At 43.9% G+C, this 13,607-nt stretch overlaps 1 protein-coding gene across 5 annotated transcripts in view; it reads right to left on the bottom strand.

The window, feature by feature from the left end:
• Positions 1-13,607, bottom strand: part of PBX1 (PBX homeobox 1) — a 220,271-nt gene that overhangs the window by 12,552 nt on the left and 194,112 nt on the right. For 2 of the 5 annotated variants that reach the window (XM_053391354.1, XM_053391353.1), the window contains exons 7-8: positions 7,274-7,386; positions 5,994-6,083 (exon numbers count right to left, since the gene is read on the bottom strand). The exons of 1 other annotated variant lie outside the window; for it this stretch is intronic. In XM_053391354.1, coding sequence (XP_053247329.1) covers positions 5,994-6,083; positions 7,274-7,386 — 203 coding nt within the window. The remainder of the gene's footprint in view (positions 1-5,993; positions 6,084-7,273; positions 7,387-13,607) is intronic. 2 more of the 5 variants (XM_053391357.1, XM_053391355.1) reach the window with 1 other exon arrangement.

The raw sequence follows: 13,607 nt of genomic DNA, 5'->3' as shown, positions 1-13,607 counted from the left end.
GAAGCAGGTAAATTAAGTGCTGCTGCAATTTCCTCAGCTTGATCTGGCTTTAGAATTGTTTACCCCACCCCCCCAAAAAAAGTGGAAGGAAGGAAGGAAGGAAGGAAGGAAGGAAGGAAGGAAGGAAGGAAGGAAGACTTATGTAAAAACATAGCACACTGTTTCATTTATTTCACTCATTCCTGCATACTAGTTTCAGGGACATGGTAGAAGCATCCAGTTTGTCTGCAACCACAGAGGATGAGGGTTAGGATAGGAGGGTGTCACACTGAGGAAGAGGTAAATGATTCATGGTAAGGAACAATAGTCTTCTTGCATCAATATGCCTCTAGATGTCCATGTTTGAGACTTCCTGGAAGGGGCGTGTGACATGATCATTAGAAACATTGAGAGATGGGTTGAGCTGTATAACAACAACCATCTATTTCTTATACCCTGCCCATCAAACAGCAACAGCAGCAGCAATTTATTTCTTATACCCCCATCTGAATGGGTTGCCTCAGCCACACACATGTGACTTGCATGCCTCATGGGAACATGGAGCACATGATGCGTTGCACAGATAGGCTGATAGGCTGCACAGAGGAGAGTTCAGTGACCAGCACACATCAGCACCAATGCTGCAAGTTCCTGGAGGCCAAATTTCGTTTGTTGGGCAGAATATTATGTCCATTACCATTAGGGTAGTATGGTCAGAAATGCTACTTTTTGCATGCACAAGACTGACAGGTGGAGCTGAGAGGTCTCAAGGAAGGGATGAGGAAGGTGCTGTTGGGAGGAAGGGTTCAGTTTTGGCTAGGCACTAGGGGACAATTGGGAAAAGCCGATTCTGTACAAGAGAGGTTGCTGGTGCCTCATAGCAGTATTTAAACTGATTTCTGGGGGAAGCCAGTGAGAGCTGGCTCTTATTAAAAATGGCTCATCTGCACGGGATGATGGAGGCAATGAAGGGGATCCAGGGATGATGAAGGCAAACATTCCTGTTTGTTTCAAAAGGAAAGAAATCTGGACTTTGCAATCATTCATTCTGAGCACTAACAAAATGCTTAAGGGGAGCCAGCATGCTTACTGTATCTGTGTGGCACCTAGAGCTTGACCCATGTTTCCTCACTAAAGATGGGGATGTAAACAAGCAGTTGAGAGGCGGCTAGGTAAAGGTAAAGGTACCCCTGCCAGTACGGGCCAGTCTTGCCAGACTCTAGGGTTGTGCGCTCATCTCACTCTATAGGCCGGGAGCCAGCGCTGTCCGCAGACACTTCCGGGTCACGTGGCCAGCGTGACAAGCTGCATCTGGTGAGCCAGCGCAGCACACGGAACGCCATTTACCTTCCCGCTGGTAAGCAGTCCCTATTTATCTACTTGCACCCAGGGGTGCTTTCGAACTGCTAGGTTGGCGGGCGCTGGGACCGAAGGACGGGAGCGCACCCCACCGTGGGGATTCGAACCACCGACCATGCAATCAGCAAGTCCTAGGCGCAGAGGTTTTACCCACAGCGCCACCCGTGTCCCTACTGAGAGGCGGCTACTTGTGACCAATTCTGAGGATTGATCTAGACATGGGTTTGGGTTAGCCCATTGAAGGGCGCGCACACACAGGGTTTGCATATCTAATCTCCCTGATTTGAGTATGTGCGCCATTTCCAGTGTAAATGTGCTAAGTCATTTAAATATGGGATAGGACAGAATGTGACAGCAAGCATATAGAAGAACAGACCGTTATTTCAAGAGAACAAAGATCTGATGGAGAAAATGCACATGCAAAATGCATTTGAGGGGTGGTGGTGGGATATAATAACTTGTATTTGCAAGCGGATGCCAGAAGCCTCCAAGTCAAGAATGAAGAACATAGGGATATAGTGGGCCTGTAAAAACATAGGGATATAGTGGGCCTGGAATCAAATTTGCAGCTCCATTGATACAGCATGGCTCCTGACAGTCCTGTTTCTTTCTGTGTGTCATGTTCCTTCTAGGGGTTAATCTCCTGCAATGGGATCTTTTTCCTCTTTAGGGGCACCCCACCCATGTTGCTGTTCCAAGACGGTCCACTCTTCTTTATTGAGAAAGTCCTCATCTTTCCCAGATAGCTCAAAGTTGGAAGAGGTGGGCCTCATGTTGCTGTAGCTTCTGTTCCACAAAGGCAACCAGCTTGCACTTGCTGCAGGTGTAGTTTTGCACATTCTTAGGCAGAAAGACAGACATGGTGTTGCAGGTCACTGCAGCTGCTCCCTCGCCATCCATGTCTCTTGGTCCTACGGACACCGTGAAGTAGCATTCCAGGCCTCGCTTGGCAAATGTCCCTGTTTACAAGTCCTGGTCACAAGCTCCCACAGGCTGCAAACAGCTTAACAGAACTACTAGCTGCTAACTCCTCCCCCAATTCAATTCCATTTCAGCTTCTATTCTTAAATATAGAAAAGGACAGGGCAGGGCAGGGCAGGAAAGGACCATATCATTGCAAGGAAGCTCTCAGGTTACCAAGGAGAGCATCTACTATGATTGATGCCTTCTCCGTGTCCTCTTGGAAACCCAGAAGCAAGAAGATTCCACAGCTTACTTTGGCAACTCATCCTCCTGCTACCCACTGCTCATAGAATCATAGAATCATAGAATCATAGAGTTGGAAGAGACCACAAGGGCCATCGAGTCCAACCCCCTGCCAAGCAGGAAACACCATCAGAGCACTCCTGACATATGGTTGTCAAGCCTTTGCTTAAAGACCTCCAAAGAAGGAGACTCCACCACACTCCTTGGCAGCAAATTCCACTGTCGAACAGCTCTTACTGTCAGGAAGTTCTTCCTAATGTTTAGGTGGAATCTTCTTTCTTGTAGTTTGGATCCATTGCTCCGTGTCCGCTTCTCTGGAGCAGCAGAAAACAACCTTTCTCCCTCCTCTATGTGACATCCTTTTATATATTTGAACATGGCTATCATATCACCCCTTAGCCTCCTCTTCTCCAGGCTAAACATGCCCAGCTCCCTTAGCCGTTCCTCATAAGGCATCGTTTCCAGGCCTTTGACCATTTTGGTTGCCCTCCTCTGGACACGTTCCAGTTTGTCAGTGTCCTTCATGTTAGGTTACATTTATTCAACGTAAAAGCATATTCAAGCAGTTTAAACTCAGTGCTTCTAATGGCATGATAATACATTGTTCTCCCTCTTCTGCAAGCCATTCCTTTCAAGAGAGGCCTTTTTCCCCTCTTCCAAAATAACTGGCCTGAAGATAAAGGCAACTGCACCATGTCCCTTCTGGTCTTAGTGCTGATTCCCATTCTGCAGCTTCCCTTTATTAATGACTACCAAATTAGCTTCAGTTCTGCACCTGAATCCATGCTGGCTTTCATCTCCTCTCGCATGCCCTTTCCCTAGCTCTTTTCTTCAGCAGAGCATCCCCTGGTGATTTGGCTTAGCCTAGAAAACTACTGTGTTCAGATATATATTCAGTTGCAGTGAGCTGGGCTTCTCCTTGGGGGGTGGGGGCAGGGTTAATTTGTACAGAAGTATCATATCTTATCATGATCAGTCTCCGATTCATTTATTCCTCAGTATTAAAGAGCCAGAATAGAAATGAATTCGGCTAACAGAGATTAATGTGGAACGATAGGCTCTTTCATGTGGCATTTTCAAGCCCGGTTTTTGCAATGGGTTTATATAATCAGACATAATTGTCTGCACATGTTCAGTTGCATTTACTTCAGAATGCTTTACTGTCCTTGCCTGGTGACGTCAGGGCTCGGTGCAAACGTGGGCGCTTGGATGCCTGTGCTAAATTCAGAAGAAGTCAGCTCAGAATTCCAACAACAAAGTCACACGCCATGCTTTATAGCATTTCTGCCCCTCCTCCATGCCCACCAATGGTTTCAAGGGAGCATCCTCCTTCCTGCTAATGATGAGAAGCCTGCCAATAATCCAAGTTTCTTCTTACGGCTTTGGAAAAAGGACACATAAATATTGAAAAGATGCTGAAGCAATATAGTTGTTGGACTATATAGCTCAGAGGGTAGTAAGGATTAAGCCCTTCTATTATATTACCCCCTTGGGTTTCTAGAGCGCTTGTATACATTTGGCAGAACAAGGTAACAGAATTATGGATTGTATCACTTTAGAATGCAGGAAAATGCATATTTTTGAACGCTTCCATGCCTGTAGTAAACTAACATACCAGGCAAAGTTATTCTCTGTGATTTACTCCATGAAGGGCTTTGAAAGTATACAGGAGAGCATTAAAAATGGGACCTTTCACGTGTCTGAAGTGAATACAGATCAGAATTCTACCACCCTAGGTCAAACTGGAAATGGCAGGCACAGCCATATTTGATGTCCTCGAAGGGGCATTTAATTTTAATGTCAAATAAAAAACAATAAGCCCTCATTCTCCTTACAATCTGTCACATCAGGTTCCCCCTAATATTGTAATTGGACACTTACAAAAGTGGAAGAGAATACAGTTCCCCTCAACTGTATGGCTTTTTATATTAAATTAGTTCCTCCACCTCACTTTATATACGAATCAGACAGAAATGTGAACAACACACGTGACTGTTCTCAGCTAACTTGGCTACTGCCCCATCCTGCACAATGTACATTGGCTTGGAGTTGCTCTGTCTAGCACGTGATTCCTCTAACACACACCCCCAGAGAGAAAAACAACATGCACTCCCATATGACCCAACCTGCCAACCCGTGAGCTTCGACTTACTTTGGGTATCTAAGCACTTGCCTTTTAAGGCCTCAAATTTTGTACTTGAACAGAAAGGACGAGAGAGAGAGAGAAAGAGAGAGAGAGAGAGAGAGAGAGAGAGAGAGAGAGAGAGAGGGTCTTGGCAAGCCGTTTTAAGACTTTCCCTTCCATCACATCCTATCCTTGGCACTTCCTTTCATTTCAACTTGACATGAGCTCATGGAGAATGCCTAGCAGGTCCAGCGGCAGCATGCTGTACGATTCCCCACTGAGAAAAGACTTGCTTTGCCTAGCACTGTTGTGAGCAATGCAGACAGTAGAAATCCTGAAGGTTATCTAAAGAGGGTGGGAGAGAAGCCTCTAAACCTTCTACTGCCCTTTGCCACCACCCTCAACGGGCGCTCCTCGCGTCTGAGGCACGCATGCAGTGGAAAGTCAAAACATCAGGACCATGCTTCACCCTCCCAGTATTTTCAGGTTAATCCTCGAGCGCAACTCTTCCCCTGACCTCTAAAGGGGCAAAGAGAAGCCCCCGACACAGTGCACGGCAGCCTCCTTTTCCAGGCTCCCCTCTTCTCCCAGCTTGCTGTCACCGCCACTGAGATGGCGGATGATTGATCTGAGAAATGAAGTTGGATTGCTGTCCCGAATCTACACTCGGTTCTCCTTGTGTCTGTCTGATCGATTTCACTCTGTACGACACAGCTTGTCGCTATGAATTTTCATGCTAGTGAGGAGCCGCCAGCGCAACCCAGAACAAGTAGAAGATGTTCCTCTCCTCTCCACCCCCTCTCCACCTCTCCCCTCGCTTTTTCTTACTCTAATTTTTGTATTAGCATCATCGTTGTTGTCGTCATTATCATCAATCTGTTAATAATCCATTTTTGGCTTTTAGAATGGGAGAGGGCCCACCCACTATTTTAGATGGCACACTCAGCTGCAATGGACTCCAGCCCTTGGCCTTCTCGTTGGAGATGTCTGGGTCCCCTCCTGCCACTGTACTAGGTGTCACCTGTTTAGCAGCTCTCTCAGCAGAACGCAAGTGGCCGCAGGTGCCATGTGAATATTGATTGCGTCTGACAGTCCTAGACGCCAGCTGCCTGCACAAGGCCTGCCCCATCGCCACTTTTTTCGCAGAGAGAACTCTGCCGTTGGCACGACCGATACAGAAGCAATAAACTAGGTGACCGTAAAGCTAAGACAAGTCCTACTAAGTGGCATTCTGAGCCCTATGGCTTTGAAATAATTGGGAAAGAGAGAACCAACAAGAAAGGGGAAAAAAGAAAAAAGAAAAAAGGAAGCCTATTTTTCTTACACTGATGCCCTGCGGACTATACATCTGACTCGCTGCGAGTCCGTCACTGTATCCTCCTGTCTGGCTGATAACATGGCGAAGGGTATCCACCTAAACAGACCAACAACAACAAAGAGAGAATTAGGAACACAGATATTAAAAGGCAAGACTAATTTTGGGGGTGACTAAAATAGGATGATATGACTATAATCAAGATTTCCCAGTGTTCTCTCCAAGCAGCAATAAGTGAAGATGCCTCCCTCCCTCCAAACATCCCACTATAATCCCTGATAGCAACAGTGGCAGCAGCAGCAGCAGCCCATGCTGGATTCTGAGTAGTGCAGCAAATGGTGGGGAGAAAAATATACAAGGAGGCAAGTTGGTTGGAGGTCCTTGGTTGAGTTAGCAATTCCTATATGGGGGTAAGAAATCTGCTCCGTCCAAATCTGTCACCCCTGCTATCCACACCAGTTATTCAACCCAAGGTTTCTCAGTGCCACTTGCAACTGAAGAGAGTTGACTTAATACAAATGAGCGTTACGAGGGTTCACGCCTTGCCTCTTGAGACCATTCATCCTTCTTGACCGCGCGAGGCCGCCTGCCATCTAGCATGCCTTCTTTTCTGCATTCAGGATAGCAATGCAACCTAGCTTTGCTTTTAATGCACCTTGACATGAGATGGAAATGTTTGAGTGGTTGGCACCATTATCTAAGGGTAAAAGGAGACTCCCGAAGGGGTAAGCAAATACCTAAGAAGCTGTTGCAACCATTGCATCAGGAAGAAGTGGCTTACACCCCAGTGATTATTTCCTGCACTCTTCCCTGTCAAACTGGCTTCTAGGATAGGATGGCTAAATGAAGTTTGACACTGAAATGGGGGAAAGGGAAACTTCTGTAGTTCAGCACCACTCTCTTGTCATTAAACCAAGCAGAATATGACAATATGGACATCTTGAAAAATAAGCCCGAGGTACAAATATCTGGTCATTTCTCCTAGAAAATCCACTAAGCAAGTTGCATCTTGCGAAATACTCTTTCCGTTCAAATACTGGTTTCTTCTTACTGTAACTAGGAAGCCAGAGCCAAATGCATTCACAAAGCGTGGGCAACATCCCCAAAGACAATTTTTGGTAACAAATAAATGAAATTGTTTGGTTTGGGGTTTTTGTTTTGACTGGTTTAGGTTGGTTACAGAGTTTCGATTCCTCTCTTGGGACAGGAATGGGGAACGCCAATAGGATCAAAGGCTCTTCGTTCTGATATTGATGCATTCACTGGCAGTACATCCGATGGATCCCTACCTGTGACTGCACGTTGGCTCCAACCTGGGCCCCTTGGTAAGAATCCCCATTGAGTGACTGCACGCTCATGAATAAATCTCCAGAGTTTGACATGTTAAAAGAACTGGAAGAACCTGGAAAGGAAAGAGTGAGGCACCTGAATCATAGAAAGGAAGAGGATCAACCACACGCCTGTCAGCCAAGAAGAAGGAAATGACATGCAAAGCAACCCCAAACAGGAGACAAAACAGGTTAGTAGCACAAAGGACAGAGCAAGCAAAAAATAAAAAAATAAAAAAATAAAAATTAAAAGAGAGAGAGAGGATGCACTGTAAGAGCTATAAATATCACATCTCAAAAAAGCTCGCCCTCCAACCAACTTCTCAACAGAAATGAGTCCTTCAGAATTCAGTGCTTCCTGATGGAGGGTGGGGCACATAGCCCCTGTTTTGTGGGTGGGAGGTTGCTTTGTTGCTGTGGACAGCACACTGATGTCTTAGCAAGCTTTGATATTTTCAGCTGTGATGCCTGGACAGCAGTCTTATCTTGTTTTTAGAAGATGACTCCCATAAATATAGATGAATAGAAAATGTTTGTGGAGCATGCCATGCTAAGACACCGCCAGTTTCGTGAGGGGTTCCAGTCACAGCCCGCAATGAATCTATCTTGGCCAATTTGGCAGGATAGCAAAATGTAGAATAGAAACAAAGGCCAGGGATTTCCACTAGTCCCTCACGCCCCACACATCTAGAGGAGCACATAATGTGCCAACTTTGGGGTGTAGGAAAAATGGGCCACAAGAATGTGGTAAGGTTCTCTTGATCTCATCCAAGTTGTCTTTGTCTCATGGCAAAATCTGGAACTTGCTAGAACACGTTATCTCAATAATCTCAACCACACACAGGGTTGAAAAGTGTAATTCCAGACGTAACTCCCTTTCAGTTTCCCCCCTATGTCCCCCGCAAAAAAATATACTTTATGACACAGCAACCTAACTGCATGAGATAGACTGGAAGGAAAGGATTATTTTGAAACTCTCGTGCAACTGATGTTAAGAATGAGAAAGCTGAACGTGCAAGGTTTAGTTTTAAGCATGACATTAGGCTTGAAGGGAGAGACTTCAGGGGCCCAGGTCAATTCCATTGCACTTTTGCAATGCTAAGCTGTTCAATATTTCCCACATGGAAGATATATAACTACTATGTCTAGGGTTGGTTGGTTGGTTTGCTTGGTTTTTTGCAACTGCCCAACAGTGAAATACAGATAAAAGCTCTGTGAACCTTTGAACTATACTTTCTCTTTGCAAATATTTTGGTTAAACCAGGTGTGGAAAACCTTTGGTCCTCCAGGTGTTGCTAAAACTCCCATCTGTGCCAGCAAGCATGGCCAATGGCAAGAGATGACGGGCACTGCAGTTCACCAACATCTGGAGGGCCAGAGGTTTCCAACATCTATGCTAAACACTTAACAAATGGAGGGAGGGTGTAGTTATCTGAAGAGTACAACCATCAGAAGACAAGAAACAGTCCAACGGTGAGTTCCCCTGCAAACATCTCCCCTGCCCATGAAGTCTTTTTTTGCTCCTATGTAAACGCATCTTGAAGGAGAGATTTTAAAATGTCACAATAATTAGCAAGGGCTAGGAAGTTCTTCAAATTCTCCTTTAGCGTATGGTGGAAACATCCCAATTGACTTCATCAGGCTTTGGAAAAAACCCTGTAACTGAAGGATTGCCTCCTTACATACCACCCTGCCTACTCCGTAAGATCAGAAGACTTTTCTGCGTTCTACTTAGGATGGAGAAGTGTTTGATGAGATCAAGAGATAGGGCCTTCTCAGTGACTGCACCAATATCATGAAGCACTTTGTCCTATGAAGCGTAGGTGACCCCCTCTCTGGCTGTTTCCCACTGGTTGGGGAAAACATTTTAATTCCAGAATGCTTTTACCTGCTAAGTATCTGCTGTAAAGGTCATGTTTTGGCTGTGATCTTTACCTCTGTTGTATTTCAATGAATTCTTAATGCTGTGTTTTTATTGTATTTTATGATATTGTGATTCTAAATTGCTGTAAGCTGCTCTGCATGGCACATAGTCACTAAAAGGACAGGGAATAAATCTATCTGTATATCTATCTATCTATCTATCTATCATCTATCTATCTAATCACACTTTGACAATAGATAATCTACTGGAAATGGTTCCGATTACTTTTCAAGAACTCCCATTACTGTGCAGCACTAAGAGTACCAACTTTTTGGGATTCAAAAAATGCCATGATTATACCAATATTTTCCTTTCTGTGACTCCTGCCTTCTGAGCATACAACATGTGCCTACTGAAATTATTTAAGTCTCACAGGAATGCCATGGGATTTGGGTAAAAGTATGGTTTTCTCTCCTTAACAGATGGCCTCAATAAATGATCTGGATTTTCAAGGTCGTGCAGCAAGCCAATGATATCACCACAAAGAGGCCCTAGGAAGCCTGTGTGCCTCCATCCCTTTTCTGCAGACAGCACAGGTTGCTTTTTAAGTTAGTTTGCTTGAAAAGTGTGGGTATTTTACACCACACTATCTTTTTAAAATATCCCTCCGAAAAAGTAGAAATGGCATTTACTTGACAGATGGTGAATCGGCAGGGCAGAGGGAACAGTCAAAAAATTACATTCAAAGCAACAATGGTATTGATAGATGCCATTTACTGAATATATGTTGATATTGATGCAGATGGAACAATTCATCAGGTTGGTCTCCTGTGAAAGCCCTATGGAAATGAATGGGTGGGCCCCAAGAGTACTTGTGTTCTTCCACAGCTCTCATTCATCTCTATGAGGTTTGTGCATGAGAATGTCCCAGTGGATTGTGTCCAAAGTCTTCCAAAGATTAATGCACATATGTAAGTAGCAAATGTGCACACCAATGGAATTTACACCGTACAGATAGAGTCAGGACAGTAATTGCTGAGATGACCTTTAGTGTCATCCGTGATGCTGCTTCAGCATTCTTGGCATCAATGCAAAATCTTCAGGAAGGAGAGTTACCATGGCCAGGCATCCCCAAGGGATAATACAATGGTGCGGGAAAAGGAATGACATCAAAACAAAGACACACACCACCCTCAATGAACAGCACCTCCAGAATTTCGGGATGATAGTTCATTCAACTGAGCTTTGAAAGCAGAAATACATTCCTCCCAACAATATTCCATTTCCCCTTCAGCAGAGTTTGACATTATTTTTTCCATTACTTACATTTCTGAGCAATGTGTAGGAGAAGTAGAATGAAGAAAAAGGATGTTTTGCCATGCTGAAATGGTCAAACACTAACTAAGGTTCCCTGACTGGCTTGTGAGCTGCAGTCTCCCTGCTTCCCTCTCTGGAGCCAGAAGCAAGAGGACCTCATTTGCTCCAGAAGTATTCTGTTGGCAATTTCATAAAATATTATATCCCCAAATGGAAGGTAAACCTGTCAATGGCTACTGGTCACAACTGCCAACCTGCTGAGTGACAATGTGCTCCTGACTTTCAGTTGCTTGGCTTGTGAACTTTTCCATGATACCCGCCTGAGTACCAGTGGCTTGTTTGAGGGAGATCTCAATAAAGCATTAATTAGCAACATTTTGAACATGCGCAAAATGATTTTCTCTTATCCAATGAGTCACTAAAGCCAACCCCTGATTTATCTGGGAAAAGGGACCAGCATTTACAGGTAAGAAGGCCTGACTTCCATCTTTATTTACAAAAGTTCCTTAGCCTCTGATCTTCTGAATCACACTGATCTTTAGATTTTATTGAAAGCGAAGTTCAATATTTAATTCTTATCCTGTTTTAGAATGTGGACTTTTATAACAAAGGGATCAAATAGAAAGGAAATGTTTTGATGATTTTTTAACCAATATGGAAACATTTATATCCCCATTGCATTCTTTTACAATAATTCACATTGGTGGTAACTGTAAGCTCCTTAAAGGAAATGTTGTGGAAGTTAAAAACAACAACTAAAAACTGTTTATAGGAAGAAAAGAGGACCCCCTCCCATTTCATGTGATTAATACAAATCTAGTTAAATTTAGAGCAAGTTGAAGGGAGAGACCTAGTTCTGTCTAGCTAACTCTTGCTGAAATTACTGAGAAATTAACAATTATTTGTTTTCAGGCCTAGACGGAAGATGCTGTCTTAACTGCACCTGCATGAAGAGAAAGCAGCAGTTTGCCAAGAGTGATTGATTTACACCACAGGGGAGAAGGAGAAGATCAGAGGAGATTCACAGCAGCAGGATGAAAGTCTGAGGTGGTGTCAGAGCTGGAGAGACAAAGAGGTGTTTTTTTTTTGTGGAAATGAGGAAAGGAGAATCTGCAATGTGCAGAGGGAAAAGAAAATGGTGCATTACAGCAGTTGAAAGGAAGGGACTCTAGCCAGATGAGCAAGGGTTGACTTACATGGGCAAGTGGTAGGCAAGTGGATAGGAGTAAGGGGAGAGAGCAGTCAGCTAAGAGGCTCAATCAATGACTCCCGAGGAAGTAGAGCATGGGTAGGGAAACTAAGGCCCAGGGGCCAGATCTGGCCCAATCGCCTTCTAAAACTGGTCCACAGGCGGTCTGGGAATCAGCATGTTTTTACATGAGCAGAATGTGTTCTTTTATTTAAAATGCATCTCTGGGTTATTTGTGGGGCCTGCCTGGTGTTTTTACATGAGTAGAATGTGTGCTTTTATTTAAAATGCATCTCTGGGTTATTTGTGGGGCACAGGAATTCGTTCATTCCCCCCCCCCAAAAAAAATATAGTCCAGCCCCCCACAAGGTCTGAGGGACAGTGGACCGGCCCCCTGCTGAAAAAGTTTGCGGACCCCTGAAGTAGAGCGTGTCACACATGGTGTCAAACTCCAAGATAATTAGAAGCTGCTTTTCAACACGAATCAAACTAAGAAACCACCAACTAATAATTTGGCCACAATAAGGAAATTTTGTCCAGGTATGGTTATTTTCCACCTAGCTATTTTGACACCCTATTTGCAAAATTTAACAATTCCAAAGTACAGACAGGCTCTCACTTTCGCAAGATTGAATATACTACTGCCTTCAGCTATACTTGAGGGTCAATTTCAAAAGATTACACTGGAAAAACGGTTATGTTCCTGTGGAGATGGCAGTACTGAGTCAGTGGCTCATGTGCTTCTGGTGTGCAATCTTTATAAAGACTTGAGGAGTGAGGTTATTACCCCTCTATTATTGTCCATGTCAGGTCGCTCAACCATTGCTACTGTGTCCTTTCTTTTAGCAGATCAAGACGATCAGGACCTCTGGGTATGGGGCGGTATATAAATTCAATAAATAATAACAATAGTAATAGTAGTAGTAATAATAATAATAATAATAATAATAATCTGGTGACAGCAAAAACTGCAAGGTTTTTAGCAGGGGCAATTAGAATAAGATCTATTATTTGATTATTGATGTACACCTCCAAAGTGTATTTTGTATAGTTAAGTTTTTACCTCTGTCTTCAGTAATTTTATTTTATTGCTATGGCTAGTGGCTGATGCAAATAAAGATTCTTCTGATCTGAACCTGCGAGTTGGTGAACGCCCGACTGCATGGCCCCAATACAAGCCTCTACTGTTAGACTCATCCTCCAAACAGAATGTCCATTTCTTATTATCTTTCCTAAAATGCTTCCGCACACCCCTTATTGTCCCCTGCCTTCCTTTCACTCAGTGGAGTGTCATTTCACGCACAACGCAGCGACAACTCCAGCTCTGCTTCCAAATGTACACTTCAAACAGGGAGACAAAGCAACTTTGGGCTCTCTGACGAGAGAACCTGCAAGATATATATCTTGGCAAACGCGTGTTTTCTGCATTCATATTGTACTGTACTTTTGTTTTTCCTTGCACAGTTAAAATGTGTCAGGTATATATATATAAAATGTAACATGTGAAGCAGCCCTAAATGTTTTTTGCCATTCTGGGCTATTATGAAATTTGGCCAGACAAAATCACTTCACTTATCTAGCAAGACACTGCTTTAAAGAGCCATTCCTCCTATTACAAGGAGGTCTTGGGGAAACCAACACGAAATGTTGTCTTGCGGAAGTTTACTACGGATTTGGTTCCTTGCCACTGCAAAAGGGCAAGTCTAGATTTTGGGGGGTTTTTTTATAGCTGCTGTTCACAGGCCAGGGAGCGGAGCTCATAAAAAGGTCAATTCTCTTGTATAACAGCTATATTACCAAGCTACTTCTTGTAACTCACAGGCCTTGAGCAAGACAGTCAATGATAAACCAATAAGGCAAAACACACCACCTCAATTTTCAAAAGTAGTGAGAAACAGATTGTAATTTGTGATGTGTGACCTGCA

The sequence above is a fragment of the Podarcis raffonei genome, chromosome 6 (genome assembly GCF_027172205.1).
Source record: "Podarcis raffonei isolate rPodRaf1 chromosome 6, rPodRaf1.pri, whole genome shotgun sequence".
Classification (NCBI taxonomy): domain Eukaryota; kingdom Metazoa; phylum Chordata; class Lepidosauria; order Squamata; family Lacertidae; genus Podarcis; species Podarcis raffonei.
This window is presented reverse-complemented; position numbering and strand designations above follow the sequence as displayed.